A 26,220-nucleotide genomic window follows, 5' to 3' on the forward strand; every position below is an offset into this window, starting at 1 on the left:
AGCCGCAGGTGCATCCCAAACTGTCACCGGAGACAGTTTAACCACGGCCGTGACGCTGAAACCAGCGGGCAACGACCCGCTTCCATACCTGAACCCCGTCCACGCTCAAGGGAGGAAAAGGGGAGCCCCGAGCGCTGGAAGAGGGTGGGGGGCTTGTGGCCGGGAGAGGGCAGCTCCACGTCCAAATTAAATCACTTCCCAGCCTGGGGTTTCTAAATTATCCCTCCCCCCCCGCCCCCGCTCGGCCTCAGCTCTGGAAGCAGCACAGAGGAGCCGCAGGGCTGGTTTAGGGCTGCTCTAAGTAATCCTCTCGTTATCCCCTGTGACCCGCCCGTCCCCCTCCTGCAGACACAGGCGGAGGATGAGGTAAGCACCGCGCTTCATCCCCGACATCCCAGCAACGGCGACGTCCCCTCGCATCTGCTCCTTCCGCCGGCCAGAGGACAGCAGGGCATTAAAAGAGGGCGCAAACCCTGGGTCCTGCTGCCCCCTCGCCCCTCCACGAAGCGCCGGTGAGCCGGCCAGCAGCCAGTGTGCTGAGCACAGGGGTACCCCAAGCATTACGGGGGGGGGGGGTGGGGGGGTGTGTGCTTGCAGCCAGGCTGCTCTGAGGTCACAGCTCTTCCCTGTCTCCCCGCACGGTGCAGACATTTCCTAACGAGTCGTGCAAGTGTCTGCGAGCGATGCGGTCCCGTCCCAGCAGTGGAGTCTCTTTTCTGACAGCAGACCAGGCCAGTCTCCAACCACACAGCCGCGAAAGCAAGGAGAATAAATCTTCACCGCGGGCACAGGAGACAAGGCAAGAAGCAACAGACTTAAACTGCCATGAGGGAGATATAGGAAAGAGACCAGAAACACCTCCTCATGGTGCTGACAGCTCTGCCTGAGAGGTTAAGAAGCGTCCATCCGATACTCTCAGGGATGGGCTGCTCGTCCCCTGGAGTGAGGTTTCTCATGATCCCACCTGCCCCGGCTTTCCTCACTAGACTGGAAGCACTTCAGGGCAGCACCAAACACCGCGGGCCCCGACCCTTGCTGGGACAACAGCCAAGGCACCTTTGTGCACGGCAGCACACTCAATATTGTAAAGAAGATGAAAGTGTTCGTGAAAATCTTCTCTGCACTAGGGGAGAAGATAGGAGTGATGCTGCGGGCTCCTCTGCCCCAGCCCTGCCTCCAAATGATGCTTATTAGTAGCTACCATAAAACTTTTGAGATCACCTGTGTAACTTAAATCAGAGATGTTTCGCGTGGAATTAGGCAGTGAGCTTCCCTGGAGCATTAATGCTCATTTTCCAGAAGCAGTCGGGCACCTGGAGAAATCCCAGAGCACTGCAGAAAAACAAGCTGGCTGATCTTTCAAAAAAGGTGAAGGGGTGTGTGTGAGGAAATTCACGGCCTCCAAAGGACACCGATCAAAATGAGAGCTGCTCAAGAATTAAGGAAAAAATATCATTAGTGGCAATTAATATGATTTGTGTAACCTCTGTGCTTTGATGGGGACAGGAGCTTGGAAAGAGGGAGCAGTGCTGTTGTACTATGGTACCTTCCACAGGGCAACCAACTGCTCCCTGGCAGTTTTGTAAAGAAACCAAAAAGGAACAATATTGAATTAACACTCAGGCACAAAAAAATGGCTCAATACTAGAAATTGCATCATGAACAGGGACTCAACAAATCTTCTGGTGAGCTATTTCGTAGCTAGTTCCCAATCTGAAAGAGAACACAGCTGAGTTTGGATGAAAGAGGCTAGTGGCACCAGCTGGGGCGATGGCCAGGTTAAATGGGAGTAACTGATATTTCGGGCTAACGGAAACACAGCTCTCAGTATCACTCTCCACACGTTAATTCCTCAGAACCCTTTGCAGCAGCTGCCCAAGCACAGCCGAACTCCCGCAGGGCAGCTGGGGCTGCCTGTGCCCGCCCCTCCCTGCAGCCCCCCCGAGGGCAAATCCTCCGCCCTGCACAGCCGCCCCCTGCTCTCATCACACCCGCAGGACAGTGAACGTGCAGCATCTATATATCCCAGTTACGCTACCCTGTAAAACACTGATGGCTCACCCGGTATTTTTAGGTTCCCAAATAGCACTCTGATAAGATTTATTGAGCATAAAACCACCCAGCTCTGACTCCAGTGACTAATGAATGGATACGTGTCAAGGCAGGGGAAAGTGGATCTTCTCTAGTTACACCAGCTGGTGAATAAGGAAGGACTTCGTGTGCAAGAATTTTTTACCCACCTTATTTTTTAATACGATTTTAATTTGCATCTCTTCTTTGGAGAGCATAGGAAGGGCTAGAGGCAAAGGACATAGCAGCAACAATAAATGATGACTAAATATTTTCAAATATAAGTACTTATACTGATTTAAATCAAGACCCATAATAGCCTCTGTGTTCGATACATGAATTTTTCACCTAGAGATCGAGGGGGTGTCCGGATGGTTCTGAAGTTTCTCAAAACAACACAGATTTACAGACCTTACAACATGCAAGAGACCTCCCCAAATGGTGTGAACAGACGTGTGCGAGTCCAAGGCTCAGACACTGTTTATTAGATACATAACTGTGAAATAATTTGCACACGTACAGGACAGACTCCATTACGTAAATCGTAACTGAATAGAGTTATTTTCAAATAAAGGGGCTAAACCTCATCTTCTGCTGAGAACTAACACTAAGTGCAATTTCACTGGTACGCCCATTTACTAGGGAAATTAAATACAGACGTGAGTGAGGGGATTATGCTTCTGTTATAAGGGAAAAAAACCATAAGGCAAAGCACAGGGCACCAGCCAGCTACTCTGGAAGGAGACTGGCAGGAGCCGTCTTGAAATTGGGCCCCCACATTCACAAGCTGCCTCCTCAGAGGTGTCACCACTGCCGTACAGGAGAGCGCTGCCTGGACGTCCCCAGACCTCATCACCTGGTGTGTCAGTGAAAGAGGAAATCAAACCCAGTGCACGCTGACATGCCAGGGGACAGACCAGGCTTGCCTAGCTAGAGCCAGGGCTAAAGCCGAGATTGCATGTGCTTTACAAACGATGTCTGCCAACCTCCAGGGAATGACAGGCAATTATTTGTGTATAGCCACAACTAGGCTAAGGCAGCACTGCAACAGCACCGGGGTTTGCTGCTCTCTGACTGCAGGGCAGAGCTGCCTGTGCCTCCAGCCCAAGGCAGGCATCCAGAGCTGTCTGTGTGACCATCCTCAGCCCCCCTCCCACACGGCAAGAAACTCCTGCAAGAAACCACTTTTTCACAGAGACTGTAACAGGGAGAGTTAAGCCAGGTCCCTCTACACTTTGGTGTGTTAATTTTGCCTTAAATGCCATTGATTAAACCTCCATCTATGACCAGATCTTGTGTAATAGCTTCAGACACAGCCACCTACACTGTATATGAGTTAGGCCAGACAAATCCCTCCTCAATAAACAGAGAGAGTTAAGCCAGGTTCCTGCCCAATGCCCTCCCAGGAGCTCACAGTTCCCCTCCTCCCTGAATCACAGTGCCCAGGTGTCCCAGCAAGGATCCACTGAATTATACCAAAATGACAGAAAATGTCCCAGGAAGGGGAAAAGAGTTTCAGCTCATGTTTGCTGTCATTCCTGAGCTGCCACTGAGCGCCCGTCCTACTTCCAGGCAACTTGTAGCATCCATCCTGTGTAACACTGACAAAAGCAAGAGCATGCACCCAGGAAATAACGCCAGTCATGACCCAGGACAGGGGCTCTAACTCTGGAGAGCACAGGCTCCATGTAAATCTAAGGAACTGTGGTAGGAAGCAGGTGAAAATGAGTCACCAGTGCATCTGACAGCCAGTTCAGCAAAGGCAACGCCGGCTGCAGGACAGGAGAACAAGCCTAAGGCGGAAAGCATTTGTTCACAGCACATCTCTGGATAGGGCTTTGCTTCCTACATCCTAAGCACACTCTCGGGCTGCACAGCCCCCACTGCGGTGGCCTATGGTCCCAAGCACCAGCAGCAGCTACAGCACACGATGTTCCACCAGACAAATGGCCCTAAACACAAAGATGATTAAGAAGGAGCCCCTGGGCTCTCACCCATGAGGATGCTCTTGAGCGTGCTGGAAGAGACACAGAGCTGGTCATAGCAGAAATCTTAAAGCGAAAAGACAGAAAACTTCCAAGTGTCAGCAATGACGAAGTTGCCAATATATGCACAGATCCTGCCCTGGCACATCCTTGGTGAGTGGTGCTGGGCTGTTAGGCAGAGGTGCTGAAGCAGCAGCCCCAAAGAGAGCCATGTTAAACCACTGCATCCTGCAAATTACCCACCACTTTGGGCTGAGTCCAAAGCTCAGCTTTTGACTGACTTTTCCTCTGCAACTTCACGTTTCCACCATATCTGAGAAGAAGATCGGGGAAAAGTATTTTCACAGCATCACACAGCTCTGCAAGCTCTTTGTTCACAGGGATGTCCTAGAGGGGAAAATCACTACATGTAAGCAAGCATGTGGTATGATTTACCCTCCCTCAGAAAATAGATACTGCAATATATCCTGTGCTTTCTTAACCCAAACACAGAATTCTGACACAAGGTTGTGAGACCCAGAGCTGTTAGGCAAAACCACCATGTTACAGGTAGGTATGAGATTCAACAGCAGCATCCTGCTCCCAGGGCGAGAAGCAGAAGAGATAAAGTAATGATGAAACAGCACAGAAATCAAAGGAAGATACGGGTCTTCATGCAAGCTCCTCACGGCACTGCCAAAAGACAGTGAGCTTAAGTGGATAAAGGTGGAAAACAAACAAACAAAAAAAACCCCAAAACAAAACATAAAAAAAAAGACCTGGAGAGAAAGTCAGAAAAACGCCAGGATGGATAATAAGCTCAGAAGGATGGTCTACAGGAAGAGAGGTTAAAACACCTGGTGAGGAGGAGGTACAGGGGACAGGCACTGAATGACAGAGGAAGGCTCAACATTTTGGGGATCATCAGGTGATAGGGCAGATATCTGGACTGTTCGTAGCACAAAGGACAAGATCCACCTGATTAAATGCCGGTGACTGCAGGGCAAGTCTTTCCTCTGAGCTCACCATCGCAGTCTCCCTATGTAGTCCACAGTGATACAGTCAGCAGAGCTGAGGTGCAAGCCTCCTCATCCTAAAGCAGACCTCTACACTTTGGTGTGTTAATTTCGCCTTAAATGCCACTGATTAAACCTCCATCTATGACCAGATCTTGTGTAATCGCTTCAGACACAGCCACCTACCCTGTATATGAGTTAGGCCAGACAAATCCCTCCTCAATAAACAACTGAATAACTGACTTCTCTTTTTAGAAGTTAAAAGTAGTTGCTAACTGATTGATCCTAGGGGCATGAAGTGGCTGCTGGCCTGAGACAGAGCCTCTGTTCCAGAAGTGATGCTCTTCGGTAGGGTGTATGAGATGCCTTGTGCTGAGACCTACCTAATGACAGGGCTGCCTTCTCAGCTCTGGCACTGTTCACAAAAGGGGGAGGTGTTGAAGTGCAAGTTTTTGTGCCACAGAAGTGTCATTCAGCTTCATCAGAAATGGGACAGAAATCCTTTCAAAATTATTTCCATTGTCAGAACAGAGAGCTCAAGATTCCCAAGGAATTTCTGAATTCACATGCAGCCAGATTCCTCCCAGTGCCCAGCACCTTTTCACTGAGGGCTGAGCCCTGCTTCTTCCAGACCCTTCTGCTGCCCAAAGCCTGAGCAATGCCCCGTTCGGTGCATTCATGCACCTCGGTGCTGCTGTAAACACACAAAGTGAGGCCCGAGCGTGCTCTCAAGTGGGGGGCCATTCTCTCCATATACAGTCCCCACTGGGCAGCAGCAACGCCAGAGCCAGGATCCCTCTGGCAGCCCTTTGTTATTCATACGCTACGCATTCAACCTCTGCCTTCCCTTCCCTCTTCTTTCTGGTGTAACACTTACTGGCAAGTCCAGGATCTCTATGCCAGTGCCAGAATTTTCTTGTAGAGCTTTGAGGACCCCACAGCAGCCTTCACTCTGCATGGGATTTCGGATCATCTGCAGTAAGAAAAGAAACATCAGGAGGATATGTGCCACGGGGGTTTTTGTGTGATTCTTGATGGTACCAGTGGTCCCCAGTGGGTGAGATACCAGCGGGATTTACTTCAAGTGCCAGTAACAGTGGGCCAAGGGCTCTCAAGCAGCCATCCCAGTGGCACCCACCATGCCAAGACACTGTTGCTGCAGAAACAGGATGCTATCCATGCTGCAAGACACGGCAGGACTGGCTGCGGTTCACAGGGTGGCAGGCTTCACAGAAATCTCTGTTCACCGAGGAAAGCGATGGATACAGGTCCTCATTCTTGCTGAGAACATACTGCAACCAGGCAAGCATGGGAGGAGACAAGCTGGGGCAAGCAGCTCCCTGACTTGGCTGTGGATTTTTTTTTTCTAAGGAGTTTCATCCAGGACATACATGCATCAGTGACAATTAAATATGCATAAGAGGCTCCAATACCTTCCTAGGAAAGTTACTCACGCTAAGTCTTTTCAGAGTCTTGTTTTGTTTCAGGCCAGCTGCAATGTGCAGAGCTCCTTCCACCAAAATACGGTTGCTGCTAAAAACAGGTAAAAGGCATGCTTCACATGCTGAGCTGCAGGTTTTCCATATCCACATTGTTCAGGCAAAGGATACGCAAACCTCCTGCTTCACCCAGCACTGGAAATGTTATATCCAAAAGGAATTTAGGGCAGCTCCTTCTAACTAAACAATTGTATTTGGGAGGTTGGGAGTGGTGAGGAGTTGCCAAATCCCACAGGCTGATAGAGGCAGGCTGACATGGCTCCATGGCCCCAGGAGCGAGGCTGACTGTGTATTTCCAACAGGGACAGACCCAAATGTATGCAAGATATGCACATGGTCAGCCACATAGATAACACAGACAGAAGCACTCAACATTCACACCTGGTCTCTCTCTTTTCCCAAGCTTGTTCCTCCCCAGACCACCCGGTGTCCTTCTCTCACCCTTGGTTCCTCCCCTAAACATCCCCTAACAGGCCTATTGCAATCCCCAGATGCTCTTCCCCTGCATCCCGTAACGCATTCCCCAGCCCCTCAGAAGTGACTCCAAGCGTAGGGCAAGGAATTGGGATTTGGGATGAGACCAGCAGCACTGGTATTCTGTAGTGCTCCCTCTACCTCACACACCAACCACGCTCTACAGGCAGGAGATCCAAATGGCTGCTGTAGGCTTTGCCCACCACTGCAAAATGGGAGCAGGACCAGAGCCTGACTCACCTAACATTGAGCTCTTCCAGCACGTTGTTGGCTTTAAGAGCCTCCCCCAAGGCAGCTGCTCCACTGTTGCCAAAGCCATTGTAGGAAACATCCAGCACTTTGAGGAATATGTTTGCCTGTGGTGTTATATAAACGCACAACTGAAAATCTCCCTGTCACTTGATTCAACCTTGCAGAAATATCCTGCCTGTGCACTACCATCCCTTCTACTGACCAAAAAGCAGTCGGGGCCTTGCTCCACTGGTCCTTGGATGGCGCATGGTGATTTGAATTACACAAGAGGTGAGATTAAATTACTCTGGTGGCCCCTTTCAGCCTAAGTGGCTGGAAGAACTATTTCTTATTTTAATGAGAGACTTCTTTATTTCAGTAAAGACTGCATATAGACAACAAAACAATTTCTGTATTGGTTTATGAATCAGAAGTGAAATTAAACAATTAAAAACATTCATGATAATAATTTTGGCTCTAAAATGGGAAAGAAGTAGAAATAGAGACATTTAAACATATGCAATATATCAATAGACAATGGATGATTTTACTCTTTTAGTTCCAAGGTCTGTATGATCACAAATCATAGATGGCTGTTGGACAAGTAAGGGCACAAGGCAAACAGCACATCGTGGCATTCACACTTGTTTAAGCATATAAAGCTCCATCCTAGTTCTCAGAATTTAAACACAGGAGTAAAAACCGTTCCTACCCCCAAGCCTTTGGCCAACGCAGCTGCCCCATGGCTATGGAAATGGTTCCAGCTGATTTTAAATTCCTTTAATCCAACGTTTTCTGCTATTGCCATTCCAAGAATTTCAGCTAAGAAAAAACACATGAAGCAAACAGTTTAAGAGTTAAAAGGAAGCTTGGGTTAGTTTAGGTATTTTGCTGCAATTGTCTGTATTACCTCTAGGCAGGCAATTAAAAGTACAACATATTATTTTCTTTTATACCTTGTTTACTATAAACACAAAGCAGGAGCCGCCAGACAATAAAGCATATGTGTTCTCTGACCACAGGTTGCAAACGTAGCAAGGAGAGAGAGAAAATCCAATCAGCATGCCACAAAGCCAGGGTCTGTTGCTCATGCGTGGAGACCTGACTGCACAGGCTCACTCTTCAGCCTGATGCCAGTCTGAAAGGTGACACTGAGCAAGCAGGTTGCTTCCCACAGCCTCTCACCCTTCCCCAGCTCTGGCCTCCAGCCAACCAAAGCCAGCTCCTTCTGCTGGCAGAGAAGCCAATTCTGCTCTTTCTTTAACCCTGCCCGGAGCTCCTGTGACATAAAATCTGAATAGGTTTCCTCAGCGAGTGCTCTGCAAGTTTCCAGTGGGGCGGGAAAGAAATAAGGTTGTCAACCAGTCCAGAAGAAAAGGAAGCCATTGCCATGCTTGAAGACCAGAAGACCAGGACGAGCTGTTTGACTGTAAAGGCAGCAGGAGGTAAGCAGGATAGGGGTGGAGAGAAAAGCAGCCACTGCAGCCTTCAAAAGTAAAAACAAGGTAAAAAGTGAAACAGAACTGGGAAGGCACCAAGTGAATGGCTGGTGTGTTCCTGGTGGCCAGAAGAGATGAGGATTATAGCTGTTTCCTCTCTGTGAGCCAGAGAAACCTACTGAAGACATGGAGGATATTCAAGGAGGAGGCTATAGCAGGAGAGATGTGTGATGATTAACGGTTGTAAAGCAGTGGATGGAGAGAAGATGGTGAATTTTTCATGAAAGACACAACCCTGGGAGAATGCTGATCCGACAGATGGCTTGGGACATGGCATGGGAGAGAAAAAAATCAGTATCTCCCTTTTTGAGTGTGTACCCATCAGAGAGTGTTGAAGTAGAGGGGTTTGGATCACTGCTGTAGGGTGAGACCAGGGGTAGGGAGATCTGTGAATCTTCATCCTGGAGATAGTAGCAGAACACATGGCTGGAGTTGCCCAAGGACAGCCACATATGGAGAATATGAAGCAAATGCCAGTAAGGTGCAGAAAGGAGATGAGCATAAAGGTTATTAGCAATGACATCGTGAGGAGTGTTCTGTAGAAGTGGACAGTCAGGAAGAAAGGATGGGGGAGTTCAGCCCAGCACAAGTGAGCCTGGTGAAACCAGTACAGATTAAGGCCCTGAGAGCAGTAACTGGTTTCATCACATCACACAGCATCACAGGAGCACTGTGAATGCAAGGACGTAACAAATAACAGCGCGCTTAAAAATCAGGAGTCAAGGAGAAAAAGCAATATTCATTAACAAGGTTGAGACCAACAAGAAAAATAGCCAAAGTCACTAGCAAAGGAAATCTCCAAAAGCTATCGAGGGTGGCAGAGTGTCAGGGATAGCACAACCATCTGCTTGTTGCACTCTCACACCCTCCCCTTGGCACCTGCAATCACCTCTCAGTGACAGGGAGCTAGACAGGACTGTTGGCAAACTCCATTCTGCTGTGTTCTGCTCTTATTAAAGCATTTTACATACCTGTGAAAGCTGAAATAATGATTGAGAAAAACGGCACGTGAAAGGAAGATCATCAGAACTTGGGAACTAGGAAGAACAGGGAAAGAAACAGAAGAGGTAAAGCTTGCAATGCCCAAAGAAAGGGCAGAGAATGAAGATGAATGAATGATGATAGATTTACACTGGTTTTGCCTACAAAAAATCCAAAAATACCTTTCAAGAAACTGAAAATATTAACCAGCTCTGCTCCCCAAAGGTCCAAGGCTGCCAAGCAACTCATTAAGCTGCATCGCTAATTGCCACAGCACCCCTCTCTGTGCAAGCTGCACAGACAGCACTTTACCTCCTTTGTCACCAAACATGTTGTAACTCAGATCCAGAATTTCCACTTTGCTGTTTGCTGTGATGGCATCCGCTAAATACTTTGCTGCGTGATCGTCAAATTCATTTCCTGAGAGCTGGAGGGACACAACTGTAGTATTTTCTAGAAGCATAGCGGACAAGGCCTTAGCTCCTTCAACGCCTAATTTGTTGTCAGATAAGTCAACATCTGGGGAAAGAAAACACATTATCAGATCAAGACATGCCATATGAGATGCCAGGGAGGCGTCTGACCTCCACGCTGCAATGGCAGCAGCAGTGCCAGACTTGGAAAATAAGAATGCTGAACCTGGTCTAACACAGGATTTTAGTAGGAACAGCAAAACTTCCTTTTTGAATTCACAGCCTGTCCCTAAGATAGGCTCATTCAAGTTTTGCCACATGAATATGAGACATGAGACAAAAGTGCTCCTTGTACATCTGCGCTTCCCACTCCAGGCACAACCTACGCTCAGCAATGTCAGAGCGGGTTTCTTGGTTCCTCATCATGGCTTGGAAAAAGGAGTGTAGGCTGAGAGAGACAGCGAAGCGAAATGTAACAGCACGAATGGATGTGAAGAGACCGAGACCCAAATAAGAAAGCATGAACTTCTCTGCCCACCCACATACAGAACAAATTTTCCTAGTACCGAAGTAATAGAACCCTAAACCTCTAATACTGAATCCAACCACAAAAATAAGGAAATCTCATGTTAACAGGGATTACATAGCATAGAACCTGTCCCCTTCATCCATGATGACTTCCTGACAAAGCAGATGAGGGTTGCCTTAGTTATATGGCAGTTGTGTCCTCAGCTGTCTAAACTGACCTTGTTCTTTGTGAATAAAATATATGCTTCAGTGAAGCAACCAGCACGACTTATAGTGAAGTTCTGCCTGTATTGTACCAGGGGCCTGGAGATTCAGACACTGAAACAGGAGGTTAATGCAAGTACTGGAAAATGTGACACAGAGATATGACAGGGGCTCCACACAGACCCATCCCAGGTCTCTGCTCTGCGCTCCTCACGCTGAAGGACAGCCCGGGGACTCTCAGGCTGTCTCTACACGTAACAACCTCGGGTTTGGCAGGGCTTGTTAGTGCTTCTGGGTATGTCCTGGCACAACCAGGTGCATCCCACCAAACTGCCTTCACTGCACCTCAGCTCTACAGAGCCAGCGCAGGACCCTGCCACGTGTAACCCACAACCCTGATAACCTGTCCACGTATAACTGGGAGTTGCTCATTAAATTATGAAAGGCAGGAATATCGACCCTGGAAAAGCAGGGACTAATACCATGATCTCTAGACACAACACTGCCTGAGACTTCAGTTCATTAAGAGCCACTCTGCTTCTCCTCCCTGACGTGAGCATGAGATGTCCCTAGGAAGAGCTGATGTGTGCTGCTGCTGGAGCAGACACTTGCAGATTCACTCTAGCTGGGATTCTCTTCCACCTGTCCTGATTTAGAAGCCCCATTTTCTCAGACACCAATCGTGCAAATTCAACTTACAAAGCCTTAACCAATTGTGCTAGTTCTGGCTGGGGTAGAGTTCATTTTCTCCACAGCAGCTTGCGTGGGGCCATGTTTTGGATTTGTGTTGAGTGTTGGATAACACAGGGATGTTTTCGTTACTGCTGAGCAGTGCTTACACAGCGTCAAGGCCCCTTCTGCTCCTCACCCCACCCCACCAGCGAGTAGGCTGGGGGTGCACAAGGAGCTGGGAGGGGACGAGGCTGGGATGGCTGACCCCCACTGAGCCCAGGGATATTCCAGACCACAGGACATCACGCTCAGCAATAAAACCGGGGGGAAAGCTGGCTGAGGGCTGCTGCTTGGGGACTGGCTGGGCATCGGTCAGTTGGTGGTGAGCAATTGTTTTCCATTTGCATCCCTTGTCTTTCTTGGGTTTTATTTCTCTCTTATTTTCCTTCTCATTAAATTTTTAAAAAATTATTATTATAATTATTTCAATTATTAAACTGTTCTTCAACCCACAAGTTTTCTCACTTTTACCCTTCCAATTCTCTTCCCCTCGATCCTGCTGGAGGGGGGTGTGTGTGTGAGCAAGCAGCTCTGTGGTGCTTAGTTGCCAGTTGGGGTTAAACCACAACACCATTATTAACCACATCCTCTGAACAGTCTAAGTTTCAGGTGGATGTTTCTGATCCACAATCAAAGCAGAAATCCACCCTTTCTCCTGGCTTTCCAGCAGCTTCACAGAGCTGACTCCAGTTAGTGGTGTCCAAACTTTACAAAAGTAAATGCTATGAAAACAGGTGGAGAAAGTTGATGAAGCAGCAGTTTTAAACACTCAACCAGGACCCCAGTTCTGGTACCCTTTTCACACAGTCACTGTGACAGCAGGACTGGTTAAATCCACAAAGAAGCCAACACAACTTCCTCCTCTAAAGCAATGCATCTACCAGAGAACAGCAGATGGAAGAATACAAACCTGAAATGTAGCAGTTTTCTTTCAGCATCTCTGCAATTGCAGCCGCCCCTTCTCCCTGCAGCCAGTTGTCACTCAGGTCTAATGTGAGGATAGAAGTATCGACCATCAAGGAAAGAGCTAGCGCCTTGGCACCCTGCAACAAAAAAGCCCTAAACCAGTCATTTACGGTTTCATTGGGTTCACAAAGCTCCTGAGTTTCTGTTTCAGCTCCTCTTAGTCTGGTAGGATGCAGGGGGATTTCACAAAGCCATCAGCAGAATCATGCAAAAAGATTCCCCCTTACAAAATCATTTAAAGCTAGGCTGAAAAAGCAAACATTAAATACGATTTAAGATACTTTGGTTTGTTTCTGTTATTAAAGAATTAATTTCTCCTTCCATAAAAATGATGGAAAATACTTCTCCTGTCAATATTCATGGTGCAGAGGAAAATGTTCTGGCCCACTGTGCCTGACAATGTGCCTCTTTGGACATTACTTCTACCTGTCATGTCCGTGAGTACAGCCATAGTAAGCCCCCCTTTTAGATTATGGCTGCTCTGAATCCTGACCTCAACATTTAAGAAGCCTATATTGCGCCAGTGCCCTGATCTCTGTCAGTGGGAGTACTTAATTTCAAAAATATTTACAATTAAACAGGAGGATGGCAGTGATTTTGTGATTACTGAACAGGTACTGCCAAATCAAATTATTTTCTCCAGACTTGGATGTCAGACACAGGAAAATGAACTGGAATGGACCTCAGAGCACTATTCCAGAGAAAATAACAGAACAAAAAGGTTTATCACCAAAAATTGGTATGAAAGGCTGCACCCTTTTCATGGTCCAAAGTACACATTTCCAAAATGCCATGCCCAGTGCAAGCAGCTTTCATGGGTGGGACTACCTGACACGAACCAATGTGTGAATGTACAAAAGATTTAGAATTTCTTCCTAAAAATACTGATATTAAAAATATGGAGGACCCCACGGGAGGCAACACACTCTCAGGAAAAATTCTCAAGGGGGAAAGAGGAGTAATGACACCTCCACATCTCATACTCCCACCTCCCCTCCCGCATCCAGAGAAGGCGACAACCCCTGCTCCCGAGCCCCGCAGAACAACCTGCTGCTGAATTCCCACCTCAGGTGCCATAATGCTGGCCCCTAACTGGTACTTGCAAGGCAGGCAAAAAAGGGCCCCCGCACATGCCCTTGCCATAAAACTTGGGTTGCTGTGGTAGCCAGAGGAGTTACACCAGTGGGAAAGACAAAGCCGGCAGTCGCCAGGCTGGCGTGTTGACAGTGGTTTCTGGTTCTGGCGAGGCAGCACAGCTACACGAATCGGCGGGGTGCCAGAGGGGGCAGTCCCGGCCGGCTGGCGGGTCCTACGAGCCCCCCCCATGGCCCAGGGCCCCACGCCGGGTGTCCCCCGGGGGGGGCTGGCGCTGCCGTCCCTCACCCGCGGGCCCAGGCCACGGTGCCGCAGGCGAAGCGCGGGGCCCGGCCGGCGCCGCAGGAGGCTGGAGGCCGGGCTCACGCCGCAGGCCCGGCAGGCAGCCAGGTACCGGCTCTCCTCCGCCAGGCCGCCGCCGTCCTCGTCGCCTGCGGGGAGAGAGAATCGGGGAGAATTTAACCGGGCGCTCCCGCGAAGCCCCAGTGCCCGCCGCGCTGTTGCTGCTGCGACACCGCCTGGGGCCCGGGACAGGCCAGGCAGCTGCCCCCCCCAGGCCCGGCGGGACAAGCCCGGCGTGTCCCTGGCCCCACCCCGGGGACACCAGGCCGGGGCCGGAGCCAGCCACAGCCCGCGGGGCCCCTCACGCCACAGCCCGCGGGGCCCCTCACGCCACAGCCCGCGGGGCCCCTCACGCCGCACCCGCGGGGCCCCCGCGGCCGCGCGCCGCCATCCCCGGCCCGGGCCCGCCGCGCTGTTGCCGTGGCGACGGGGCGTGGTGTGGCTGGGCGGCGAGGGGCGTGGCCACGCGGCGAGGGGCGTGGCTGAGCGGTGAGGGGCGGTGCAGGGCGGAGAGAGGCGGTGCTGGGCTGTGAGGGGCGTGGCTTGGATGCGGGAGGCGGTGCTGGGCTGTGAGGGGCGTGGCTTGGCTGTGGGGGGCGGTGCTGGGCTGTGAGGGGCGTGGCTTGGCCGTGGGGGGCGGTGCTGTGCTGTGAGGGGCGTGGCTTGGCTGCGAGAGCCGGTGCTGTGCTGTGAGGGGCGTGGCTTGGCCGTGGGGGGCGGTGCTGGGCTGTGAGGGGCGTGGCTTGGCTGTGGGGGGCGGTGCTGTGCTGTGAGGGGCGTGGCTTGGCCGTGGAGGGCGGTGCTGTGCTGTGAGGGGCGTGGCTTGGCTGCGGGAGCCGGTGCTGTGCTGTGAGGGGCGTGGCTTGGCTGTGGGGGGCGGTGCTGTGCTGTGAGGGGCGTGGCTTGGCCGTGGGGGGGGGTGCTGTGCTGTGAGGGGCGTGGCTTGGCCGTGGGGGGGCGGTGCTGTGCTGTGAGGGGCGTGGCTTGGCTGTGGGGGGCGGTGCTGTGCTGTGAGGGGCGTGGCTTGGCCGTGGGGGGCGGTGCTGGGCTGTGAGGGGCGTGGCTTGGCCGTGGGGGGGCGGTGCTGTGCTGTGAGGGGCGTGGCTTGGCTGTGGGGGGCGGTGCTGTGCTGTGAGGGGCGTGGCTTGGCTGTGGGGGGCGGTGCTGGGCTGTGAGGGGCGTGGCTTGGCCGTGGGGGGGCGGTGCTGTGCTGTGAGGGGCGTGGCTTGGCCGTGGGGGGCGGTGCTTGGCTGTGGGGGGCGTGGCTTGGCTGTGGGGGGCGGGGCGGGGCGGCGGGGGCGTGTCCGGGCGGCGGCGGGACGCGCGGGCAGGGCCGGGTCCCGCAGCGCCGCGGCGGCCGCCATGGCGGGCGGGGTGCGGCCCGGCGGGCTGCTCGACTACAAGACGGCGAAGTTCGCGCTGACGCGGAACCGGCGGGTCGGGCTGCTGCACCGCCTGCTGCAGCTCGGCGTGCTGGCTTACCTGCTGGGGTAGGGCGGTCCCCTCCCGCCGGGCCCGGGCCTCCCGCGGGCGGTGCGGCGGCCGGAGGTGCCCTCAGCGCCCCCCCCGCCCCTCCGCAGGTGGGTGCTGCTGGTGCGGAAGGGCTACCAGGACACCGACCCTGCCCCCCGCGCCGCCGTCGTCACCAAGATGAAGGGGGCGGCGGTCGCCGAGGCGGGGGGCGCGGGCCGGCGGCTGTGGGACGCGGCGGACTACGGTCAGGGCCCCCAGGTACGGCCGGGCCCGCGCTGCCGGGGCCCAGCCCCCCGGGGGGGGGGGGGGGGGGCGGTTGACGGAAAGTGGCGGGAAGCCCTGTGGGAAAGGAGAAGCGGCGTTCGCGTTGTGCGTCCCCAAGCCGAAACAGGCCAAAAACCGTTTGCTCTGCTGCTGCGGAAGGTGACTCCTGTTGTACATCCCCTGCTGAACGGGTCTTCTTGTTTCCTAGGGAGAAAACGTGCTTTTCCTGGTGACGAATTTCATCGCTACAGCAGAGCAGGCTCAGGGCACCTGTCCCGAGGTAAGTGAGCTGCGCTGCCCCGTAGCTCGGCGCCGCGGCGGGGTTAAAGCCCATCAGTGCAGCTGCTCTGTGACTGCAGGAGCTCAGCAGAACCCGCTGCGAAACCAGAGAGAAAGGAAAAATGGGTTTTTATTTCAAACGAAGCTGATTCCCCTCGTTATCATTGCTCCGTAGATCTTACATGCTCATTTGCGTTCGCTCTGTCATACCTGCACGATCCAAGATGTGTATCCAAGCAGTCTAGCTGGAATCACTCGTGGTGACCAGAAGGACAAAGGGACGTGGTCTGCTGGGGCCTCACCAGCTCTCTGGGATTCTTGAGGGGGGGGTGATGCTGTATGATCTTTACAGGCTTTCTGCTGCCCTCGGACAAGGGCTACTCTGAGGATGCTGAGCTGTGTTGCTGTTCCAGTGTTCCAGCACTGCCATCTCCAGCCTCTGTTACCTGTGTTCCTTCTTGAACCTCACATACGTTCTTGGTTTCTTGACTTGCCAGTCCATTCTCTAACCTCTGTTTTGCCTTTTTTCCTGATGCTGTTGGGTATACTCCATGAATACCTGTGTCATGTTTCCTTCACAACTCCGCTACAGGACTACTGTCCTCTCCATCTTAGTGTCCTATTTTTGGGGGAGGAACAGAACACGGGGCCTAAGTGGTTTCTTAGTCAGCCACCACTTAGTGGTATATGTTCTCTGGGAGAAATCTTCCCTTTAAGACTGGATTCAGGCCAGCTTCTCAACTGAAATCCCCCAGGCTAGACCCGTCTTGGCAGACAGGAGCGAGTGTCTTTTGAGCTAAGTCACTGTTGGAAACTTGTGCCTGAGCCACGCGCTTTTTGTCCTAATGGTCCCTTTGGCTTTTGCTGCAGCGTGCTGTGCCGTGCCCAGCCTGAGCCTGCTTCGCAGCTCACCCTGTGCTGCAGGCTGCTGGGCTGGGCTGCTCTCCAAACGCAGCCCGCAGGCTGGGGGAGAGGAGGAGCAACCCTCATTTTGGTTTGAGGAAAATGGTACTAATGATCCCTTTTTGAAATGCTGAGAACTCCTAAGGTACTGATCACTGCAAGAACATCCCTAGGGGAAGGCATGTGCCATAGAGCATTTCAGGGCTCCCTCGCAAGCAGTCATGGACATCTCTGGATGCTTATTTTTGCAGTGTGCAAGCCCAGGATACAGAGAGAACAGGGCATTTCATTTCAGTACAGTGCTGTGTGCCTTGTCTCAGCCTTCACCCCATGCTGCTCTCCAGTAGCTTCTCAGTTTCTCAGCTTTGGGGCTGTAGCTGACAAAAGCTCTGAAGATTTAGCTGTGACAGATTTTGACTTTGCGGGAAGTTCTGAATATTCTTGATTACTAAAATATTCTGTGCTGGCAGACCAGGGAAAAGTCTTGCTGTGGCCAGAGGCAGCACCTGAACACGGGATGGGTTGTTTTAGCAGCTCATGTCTGTGTTGAGCTCAGTTCTGTGGCTAAGCTGTGATTTATTGCTTAGGGAGACCTTTCAGTGTTGATCTCAAATACTTGGAGTGGTTGGAAACCCTCTGCCTCTGTTTGCAAGGCGTCTCTGAAGGTTAATGAAGATGATCAGAATAGACTTAGAGCCAGAAGGCATTAGTCAGACAGTGCATCCACTCTGTCCAGGTGCAAGCTCTGGGACCAAGGGACCATATCACTTAAATCACGGTCCCTGGCGCAGCACGTCCAGCTGTGCTCAGCTCTTACACACCCAGATGCTGCTGATGGGTGTGCACATGAGTGGCACTGGTCCTGGCCCCAAGCATCCCAGGACCATGTCTGAAGGGGATGAGGAGGGTGTTAGGTTTTGGGAGAAGCCTTATTCTTCTTTGATCGCATGTGATGCTACTGATGGCTCGCTCTCCAAGAAGGTTCCCTGTGCTTCCCAGCCCCTGGTACGTGGCTGCATAGCTGTTGAGGGCTGGGAATCAGCAATTGTTTATTAAAAATTTATTATTCCTAATTTTCCTATGCTGTTAGACCCTTACACAGCCAAGATGTGGCAACGGTTTAGAGAGCTTTAGGAGCACAGATACAGGGGCCTATGAGGGCTTTTAACTGAGTCTAGATCTCTGCTTCTCTCACAATCCACTTGTCACGTGTAACCTGGTTTGGATCGTGCCTGTGCAAAATGCCAGCACCGACAGATTTTTTTCAAGGCTCACTTCCACTAAAAGGTGGTAGGGAGGTTGAAAGCTTCTTGGCCAGGTTTTAGGTTTTCTGTAATGCCGTCACAGACCAGTACCTGAATTTCTCCCGAGCTTTGTAGCTTTCATGCCCTGAACACCCAGAAGTGTCTGTCTGCCAAGTGACACTTGTCCTGTGTCTTGTTACCTGGACTTGAGAAGGGACTGATGCGCTCATCTGCAAATGTCTGTTGTCTGGGTCCTTCTGGAGGCTGACTCCTTGACATCTGGGTTGGATCCAGGACAGCCAAGAGCTCTTGTAAGTGTTTATTACAGCACTGCAGGTGGTGCTGCAAGCTGTGACTGGGCCATCAGCAGGGGTGAGGGGTGTGAGTCCGTTAGCCACCCTTCTCCAGCAGTCAGGCAGGACTGCCTTGTCCCTCCAGTCATCCCAGGGGCTTTTCTTTAGCTAGCCCTCCTTGCTTCCAGGCCACATCCCCCCGACTCGTCTGGCCCACCGTTTGCTGCGAATGGCACGTTCACGTGCGCACCTGCACTTGCACCCTGTGACAACCGGTGGTCCCAGTCCAGCTGCTGGCACTCAGACCCCCGTACACGCACTGTACATCTGGAATAGAGCCACTTGCCCAGGAAGATGGAAATGGGGTTTAAGCTGAAGATGGGACAGCCTGTGCTGATGGGGTGTGGGGCACGGGCGGACCAGTGTGCTGACCAGCCAGCTCTGTACATGCAACCAGCCCTTTGCAGCCTTTCATCCCTCTGTTTTCCAATGTTTTTTCTTTCTCAGATCACCTAGATCCCTCATTTTCCATGCTTTTTCCTTCCTTCCTTAAATACCCCATCCCCTGAACATCCTGTACAGTCCCAAAATGCTGTTCTCCTGCATCCCGTCATGATTCTCATGCTCCTAGGAAGTGACACCCCCCTCCAGCCCAAAGGTGCTTCAGAGAGCTGCTTCTCTTGGCCCATTTTGGTGGGTTTCACACCTGGAACGAGGGCTGAGGCTGTCCTGGGAGGGTCTGGACAGGCCTCTCCTCCTTCTGACTCCATAACTGGGGTTTCCCCACCTGCCTTTGGGCCTCAGTGCCCCTCGGGGCTTGGGGAGGTGGGTTTCTGATGGGCTGGTGACTCCTGCAGTGGCCTGGGAGTAGCTGGGGGAAGGTGTTATTCCTATTTCTGCCCCCCCTACCTATGTCTCTCTGTGTTTGAAGTTTCTTTGCTGCTTCTGGCAATCGGGTGAGTCCCGAGTGAGGGTGAAGCTTTCAGTGCCCTTTGTAAGACTTGTGTTATGCTGTGTTTAGGGTCTCTTCAACTCTTCCCTGGGCGAATTGTGGTGGTGCTTTGCAAGGTGCTTAATGGAATCTGCTATTAAGGCCCTCCTGAACCCAACTGTGCTTGTTTCCAGTCCCAGCCAAAAGGTCTGATCTAGCTCCTGAGGCTTCTCTGCCTCCAAGGCGGAGGAGGCGAGCACCCCAGAGAGTGTGGAGACAGGCAGGAAGGAAGGATTGTCCCTTGGAGATGCCTCTTTCCTCACTGGCTGGAGGCTGCCCAGGTTCTGGACATGGTGGATGCCTTCTGTAAGCTTGGAGGAACAGAAGCAGCAGCGCAGAACTGTGGGTGAGTGACTGCGTGGCCTCGGGCAGCCGTGCAGTGCAGTGACGGCGCTTCTCTCATCTCTCTTAGAGCCCCTCTGTTCTGGATGCAACGTGCACAGAAGATGCAGACTGTCCCATGGGAAACCCGGTGGCTCGTGGCAACGGTACTGGGTGTTTTGCTGAAAACCCCAAATCGTTTAATTCCTCGTGTTTAGTAGCAAACAGATCCACAAAGGTGCCCGGTTGCCCGAATTCAGTGCTTTTTGTAAGTGCGCATGGAAGTGCTCTCCAGCTGTTTATGCTTGACAAAACCTCACAGTGACCTGTCACAGCTGGGCGAGCAGGTGCTGTGGGCACAAGGCGCTGTCACAGTAAATAGAGTGGTGCTTTGTTTCTGATGTTGGCTGCTGGAATTGAAGCCAGTGTGACCTGTGGTTGGCCGTTTTTTCCTTCTGTAATAAACCCTGGCTCTTATTTCATGCTGATTTAATATTAGCAGCACATGTGAGCTCAGCTGGAAAAGAATATTTCAGCTCTAGCAGGTCATTTGCCAAAGCTTTGTGTGTAGGATTGCCCCAGCTCCTTGTGTTCCCACCCCGGGAGTGGGTGGCTTCAGCAGCCACAGGGTAGGAGAGGCTGCGCCAGCCAGCCAGGCACTGACAGCAGCAAGCAGCTTCTTGTCTTTGTAAAACAGCTCCGGGCTTGAAGGAAGGTTTCATAGGGAAGTTGTTGGGTGGGGAAAACTCAGAAGATGATCCCAGGGTTGTCTTTGTGGCTCAGGTTTTGAGAGGCCAGGGCGCTATGCCAGCAGGGGAGCTGCAGAGAAGACATTTTGAAAAGGAATAGGAAATGATACACATTGTCTCACTTCTAGGGATAAAAACTGGGAAATGTGTGATGTTCAACACCACCCATTCCACCTGTGAGATCTATGGCTGGTGTCCTGTGGAGAACAACACCCTGCCCAGGTAAGGCACAGGATGAGGGGGACAGCAGGCATTGAGGGTCTTGGTTCCTTCCCTCTGTGCTTTGTGTAACCAGGGGCCTGATGATACTTGCCTGAGGGCCAGCCAGGCTCGGGAAATCTTTGACATTGATTTCCTGGTCAGTTAATCCCACAGAACTTCATGCAAGAGCATTTCTTTGGTTACAACAGGCAGTTGCAAGTCCTGGGATCTTGGAAGAGACTGCAAAGTGAGGGGAATGGGGATGTGCCTTGGCCGCTGTGCAAAATTTGTGTTCATTGGTGGTTCTTTTCCAGGAAACCTCTTCTGGCTGAGGCGGAGAATTTCACTCTTTTTATAAAAAATACTGTCCACTTCACCAAATTTAACTTCTCCAAGTAAGTATGACACTCTTCCAGCCGGACTGTGCGTGCAGCCAGTGCAGTCTCTGTGCTGAGCTTGTCTGCCAAGGGGCTGAGCAGCCAAGGTGTCCCAAGAAGCCACGTGCCATCCAGGATGGGTGGCGGCCCGGGTAGTTACGGTTCAGGATGGTGTGTTCAGGAGAATGCTTCAGTGCTCCAGTGGCAGCTGTGTTTGCAGATATAAGAGCAGTGGGATGGGGAGCAGAGGGACTGGTGTTTGCCTGTCTAGAGCACAGCAGACAGAGCCAGGCAAGGCCAGTCATCCCCAAGGCCTCGTTTTACCCCATATATTTTTTATTTTTGCATTTTAGTCCCTGCAAAATGGTTTCACAGAGGCCCAGTAAAGGGCTTGCGTTTGCCTCACAGCTCCAGGCATATTGAGTGTGCTGCCTTATTCTGGCAGGCTTGGATTGGGGCAGCTGAACTGCCCCTGCCATCACCCCTAGAGCACCAATTCAAGCTGGATCACTGCATCTCTCAGTGGTAGGTGCAGGGAAGAAAGGAGAGGCACAAAGACAGAGGTAGAGGAGAGGAACCAGGAGGGGAAGGACCGTGGCAGGTGCTGTAAAGGATGATAACTCCATGTGTGATTCCTCTGGGCTGGTTTCCCTCCACCCTCTCTCTAACTGAGGCTTGGCTCAGGAGAGGCAATGACTGTCTCCTCCCAAAGCAGGAGCATTAGTGGTCCCACTCCAACCAGAGGGTCTCCTTTTCAGTCCTGCAGCAGGGCTCCCTGACCTTCCACACACCACTCCACTGGTGACAGCTCCCCCCACCCCTCTCTCTCTCCTGTCTCAGGTGCAATACTTTGCAAACCAATGACCCCACCTATTTCAAGAGCTGCACATATGATCCATTCTTCAACCCCCTCTGCCCTGTCTTCTGTGTCCGTGACATGGTGGAGGCAGCTGGAGAGACCTTTGAAGACCTCGCACTGCTGGTACTTGTTTTTTTAAAAGTATGGAAGATGACTCCAAATTCCCCAAGGATGTGGGCAAGGGATGCGGGACAGGACTGACCTCTGAAATGCTAAGGGAACGTGTGATCTGTGTCTGAACAGTAAAGAACTTGGCAAATCTCTGATCCCAGGCTTCTTATGGAATAAAATGTGTTTTGCAGGGGGGGAGCATCGGAGTTCGCATTAAGTGGGACTGTGACCTGGATCATCCTGCTGCCCAGTGCCTGCCACAGTACTCCTTCAGCCTGCAGGACAGGAGGTACAATTTTAGGTGAGGATGCTGGAACAGTGAGAACACAGGCCTGGGGGTTGAGCACACGGCAATTGTTTGAGATCTTAGTTTTCCTGATGCTCTGAAAGGAGCGGCAGGGACAACAGAATGTGGTAACACAGTGCAGGGTGTCTGTACCAGGGTGCCATAGTAGCTCCCACCCCTTGTAGCTCTGCTCTTTGGAGCTGTGTAAGGCATTACCTGCCTGAGGGCAGGGACGTGTGGCTGTCCATGCCTGTGCTGACCCTGAACTGGTTGCACTGGGCTGGTTGCTGAGTGGATGCTGATGCCAAGCTAGCGAGTGAGTCCTGGCAGCAGGTCCATCACCCACACCCCAGCTGGCTGGAGGACACAAGATGTGCACGGGCACACGGTCACCCCAGCAGTCACACAGCCCTGGCAGCCCTCTTCCCTCGCTGCCTGCACAGAGCTGCCATGGCTTTGAGCTGCGTCCACTGTCTCCTGCAGAACTGCCTCCTACTACTGGGACTCCCAGCGGCGGCTCTACCGGAACCTGCTGAAGCTTTACGGCATCCGCTTCGACATCTCCGTGCACGGCCAGGTACTGTCTCCTCTGCAGACCCTGCACGTGCAGTCCCGGTGGCTTTGTCACCAGGGCTGACTCCCTGCGCTGCTCCCTGCTACTCCTGCAGCCAGTCCTGGCTTCCTGCTGGCATTGCTTCTCCCCACCCTGCTGAGCTCCTCACCTCTTTCCAGGGTTTTCCAAGCAGAGCAGGAAAACCTCCCATCTGAAGAGAAAGTTCTTGGTAATACCCTGAGCAGGGAGGCTTCCCTCACTGAGGATCTGACATGGGTGGTGTCAAGTGCTGGGCCCTCTAGGCAAGGTGAGCTTGGACAGAGGGCCTGCGGGCATCTCTGAGGGTCTCATGGTGGGAGCACCCTGGTAAAGATCAACCTGAACTTTTCTCAACCTAGACAATTAATCCTTTCTTGATTAATTGTACCTTTGGAGAGAAAAGGCATGGGCATGATCATGGCTGACCCTACTCTGTGCAGCATCACTGACAAACTCAATACTCAACTGTGCAAAATGGAGCCTGTGCAGAGAGGACTTGCTGCCCCACAAGATGGCCACAGCTGGTCTGTCCTGGCCTTTTCACCTGAAGAGCACGAGAAGCAGGCAGTTCAGGACAGGCTGCACCACTTCTGGGTAGTGAGACCAGGTCCGGGGGGGTGTGGAGCAGGAGAGAATAGCCAGGAGAAAGACAGGAACCCAAAGATCCCTTTCCTCACAGATACCAGACTCATTTGAGCAGAGGGACCCATCACATCAGGGCTGTGTTTGCTGCTCTCTGGGATGTTGTTCCATGGGTCCTGCAGCAAGAGGGACGCTCCCGCTGTGCCCGCAGGAGTAGGTGAGTCACAGTAACCTCTGGTGCCACCGAGTCACGAGCTGCCTCTGTCCTTTCGTTGACAGCCAAAGGGGTTTTGAGTCAGGGCAATAGCAGTCAGGTTCTTACAGTTGGGCATGGAGAAATGACCCCGCTTTCCTCCAGCACCTCCTTGGCTTTAAGCATGCTGTCCAGTGGGGCTTGTCCCCCAGCCCTCTCACCACTCTCCACCAACTGTTTCTCACCAGGCTGGGAAGTTCAGCATAATTCCTGCTGCCGTGAGCTTTGGCACCGGCATCGCACTCTTTGGTGCCGTGAGTACTCCAGATAGGCTCTTTTCTTCTGATCTGTGGGTTGGGATTTGCCACTCGTCTGTTGTTTCCCCTGCCTGCCTGGGCACAAGGCTTCCTGAGTGCCTGCCAGCTCGGGAGGGGAGATTGTCAGGCAGGGTCTTAGCTCCCTTTTTCCTGTTTGTGATCATTAGCAGTAATGACACTGCCGGATCAAGGATCCTGAGCACTGCCAGGGGCACATCTCGTGGAGGCTGGGTGTTTGTATTGGCCCTGGGAAGGCGTGTTGCTGGCTGGTCTATTCCAGCTGTATCAGCCCGCAGGAGAGAACACTTCCCCTGACTGTAAAGGCAGCCAGTGTCTGGCTCCAGCACAGACGTGGCACTGTGGTCATTGAGATGGGGCAGCCCCTTGCAGAGCACTCTGTGGCTCTTCCCTTTCAGCAGAGGAAAGGGGAGCCTGGGCTCCCCCACCTGCCTCCTCTTTCCTCCCAGCTGCGCTCATCCCAGTCCCTTCTGTGGCTGTGATGGCAGCCCAGATGGTCACATTGAACCTCCTGTGCAGCTAATGGCAACGGGCTGGGTCAAAGAGGACCTGGTGGAGCTGCCAGGGTGAGCTGGGCCAGGCGGGTCAGGCTCGCTGCCCCCAGCTCTGGCTTGGTGGGAGCTGGGGCAGAGGGCCTGGCGCTGCTGCAGGAAGTTTTGCTGCTGACTGCCCTGCTGCGTTTGTCTCCAGGCCACGGTGGTCTGTGACCTGGTTCTGCTCTACCTGGATGCGAAGGCTGACTTCTATTGGAAGGAGAAGTTCGAGGAGGTAAGGGTGGGGCTACTTTGGAGAGGTGAGGTTGGAGTGAAGTTTTGCAAGCAGACAATTATTTTCTGCCCCTGGGTTAAAACTGAATTCACAAGATCCAGGAAAACTCCAGTGGAGCAGTTCTTAGTTTTTGACTCTTGGGCTTGGTGGCTGCTCTGAACTGAACCTGATAGAGATTAAACTCTTACGAGTTTAATGACAACAGGCAGCAGTGTGGAAGAGGGGGGACCCAGCTGGTGCCCGCCCTGCAGGGGAAGCTGTACCACGGTCTCAACTACTGTTAGCCAGCAAGGAGTCCCTGAGGGGATCTTACTGTAGAAACCTGACCCAGCTCCACATTTGTTCACCCTCTTCCAAGGTGAATCTGGCTGAACTCTGTGTGGAGGGAGGGCAGCTCTCTCCAGTGTGCCCTGGTGCTGTGTTGGTGCTGGCACTGCAGTTCAGCGACAGGTTTTCCTGCCCTGTGTGATTCCCACTGTGGCCCTGCCCAGCCCTGGTGAATTTGGGAGTTGCAGGGTGTGGGCTGGGAGGCCCCCACAGAGCAGGAGAGCTGCCAGCCCTAGCACAAGGTCATCTTTGGCTTTATCAGGCCAAGCCTTAGAAACCTCTGAGGACAGAGATCCTCCAGCTCCTGGTGAACTGCCCCAGGGCTGTACCATCCTACTGGGGGGAAAAAAAAGTTGTTCCTCATGCCTGATCTCAAATCACAGGTGGAGTCGGGGGTCTCAAACAATGAATCAAGTCACACAGGACTGAGCAGAGAAGCGCAGGACTACCTGCCTGGGCTGGCCCTTTGTCTCTAGTCTACTAAGATGCCCCTGTTTGTTTCTGCAGGCAAAACCCCCTAAAGGTAAGACTGTGGCTGCAGCTCAGGGACATCAGGAATGTTCTGCCACAAGCACCCTTCCTTCTGGAGCAGCCTCAAGGTAGATGCGATGGGGACACGGCCGTAGCCCAGGTGGAGGTGGCCCAGTTCTCCTGGCCTGAGTGTGTGCTGCTGGGGTTAGGGTCTGCTTTTCCTGGAGAAACATTTGCAGCAGCAGAAGTTCTTGGCTCCTGGAGCACAAAGGCATCCCAACGGGCAGCTGCCAGCACTGACTGGCCGCTGACCCAGAGGAGCTGTGCTGTGGAGCTGCTGCATGAACTGGACCTTGCTGGGAAATGGCTGGCCCATGCTCAGCACAGGAGGCTTAAAAAGCTTTGCTCTTATTCATGTTCCGGATGGCTGTGATCCTTGATTTCTTGTGAAAAACAGGGATGCCACAAAATAAAGCTGTTTAGGGAGTGGGAGGTGGCTCTGCTCTGTCTCTAGCCCTGGGGCTGGTGTGAAGGTTTTTGAGGTGCCTCTAACACCTCGCAGCACCCTGCCTGCTTCCAGCTGGGGT

At 52.5% G+C, this 26,220-nt stretch overlaps 2 protein-coding genes across 10 annotated transcripts; one reads left to right on the forward strand and one right to left on the reverse strand.

The window, feature by feature from the left end:
- Positions 1-2,228: 2,228 nt before the first annotated feature.
- LRRC74B (leucine rich repeat containing 74B) lies at positions 2,229-14,451 on the reverse strand. 4 transcript variants are annotated; one of them, XM_042805647.1, is made up of 9 exons: positions 14,375-14,451; positions 13,961-14,103; positions 12,522-12,654; positions 10,047-10,253; positions 7,967-8,076; positions 7,264-7,379; positions 6,505-6,583; positions 5,928-6,023; positions 2,229-4,442 (listed from the first exon to the last, which is right to left on the reverse strand). In XM_042805647.1, exons 1-9 carry the CDS (start codon positions 14,403-14,405, stop codon positions 4,269-4,271), a joined length of 1,089 nt encoding a protein of 362 aa, XP_042661581.1. In that variant the 5' UTR covers positions 14,406-14,451; the 3' UTR covers positions 2,229-4,268. The 4 variants fall into 4 exon arrangements, with proteins under 4 accessions (XP_042661581.1, XP_042661580.1, XP_042661579.1 ...); XM_042805646.1 differs by having other exon boundaries at positions 6,505-6,580; positions 13,643-14,103; XM_042805645.1 differs by having other exon boundaries at positions 13,643-14,103.
- Positions 14,452-15,308: 857 nt separating this feature from the next.
- Positions 15,309-26,125, forward strand: P2RX6 (purinergic receptor P2X 6). 6 transcript variants are annotated; one of them, XR_006166729.1, is made up of 12 exons: positions 15,309-15,504; positions 15,595-15,745; positions 15,960-16,031; positions 19,874-19,949; positions 20,660-20,753; positions 21,047-21,127; positions 21,950-22,091; positions 22,271-22,380; positions 22,849-22,942; positions 23,098-23,225; positions 23,637-23,756; positions 24,758-24,839. XR_006166729.1 is itself a non-coding variant. In XM_042805290.1 (12 exons), the coding sequence occupies exons 1-12, from the start codon at positions 15,377-15,379 to the stop codon at positions 25,763-25,765; spliced, it is 1,188 nt and encodes a 395-aa protein (XP_042661224.1). In that variant the 5' UTR covers positions 15,309-15,376; the 3' UTR covers positions 25,766-26,125. The 6 variants fall into 6 exon arrangements, 4 of the variants coding, with proteins under 4 accessions (XP_042661224.1, XP_042661225.1, XP_042661226.1 ...); XR_006166730.1 differs by lacking the exon at positions 23,637-23,756 and adding an exon at positions 23,981-24,046 and having other exon boundaries at positions 24,758-24,781; XM_042805290.1 differs by lacking the exons at positions 23,098-23,225; positions 23,637-23,756 and adding exons at positions 23,981-24,046; positions 25,670-26,125 and having other exon boundaries at positions 24,758-24,835.
- Positions 26,126-26,220: the final 95 nt, after the last annotated feature.

This window comes from Tyto alba, unplaced genomic scaffold (assembly GCF_018691265.1).
Source record: "Tyto alba isolate M040663 unplaced genomic scaffold, T.alba_DEE_v4.0 Super-Scaffold_44, whole genome shotgun sequence".
Lineage (NCBI taxonomy): Eukaryota > Metazoa > Chordata > Aves > Strigiformes > Tytonidae > Tyto > Tyto alba.

Bases quoted from the DNA above. Each gene is read 5' to 3' on its own strand.
- LRRC74B (XM_042805645.1), bottom strand. From the start codon at position 14,405: ATGGCGGCGCGCGGCCGCGGGGGCCCCGCGG. The intron at 12,655-13,642 runs GTGGGAATTCAG...TTTTTGTTGCAG, and splicing joins CCAGCATTATGGCACCTGAG to GGTGCCAAGGCGCTAGCTCT. The intron at 8,077-10,046 runs GTAAAGTGCTGT...GTTTTTTCTTAG, and splicing joins CATGTTTGGTGACAAAGGAG to CTGAAATTCTTGGAATGGCA.
- P2RX6 (XM_042805290.1), top strand. From the start codon at position 15,377: ATGGCGGGCGGGGTGCGGCCCGGCGGGCTGCTCGACTACAAGACGGCG. The intron at 15,746-15,959 runs GTACGGCCGGGC...CTTGTTTCCTAG, and splicing joins ACTACGGTCAGGGCCCCCAG to GGAGAAAACGTGCTTTTCCT. The intron at 22,381-22,848 runs GTGAGGATGCTG...TGTCTCCTGCAG, and splicing joins GACAGGAGGTACAATTTTAG to AACTGCCTCCTACTACTGGG.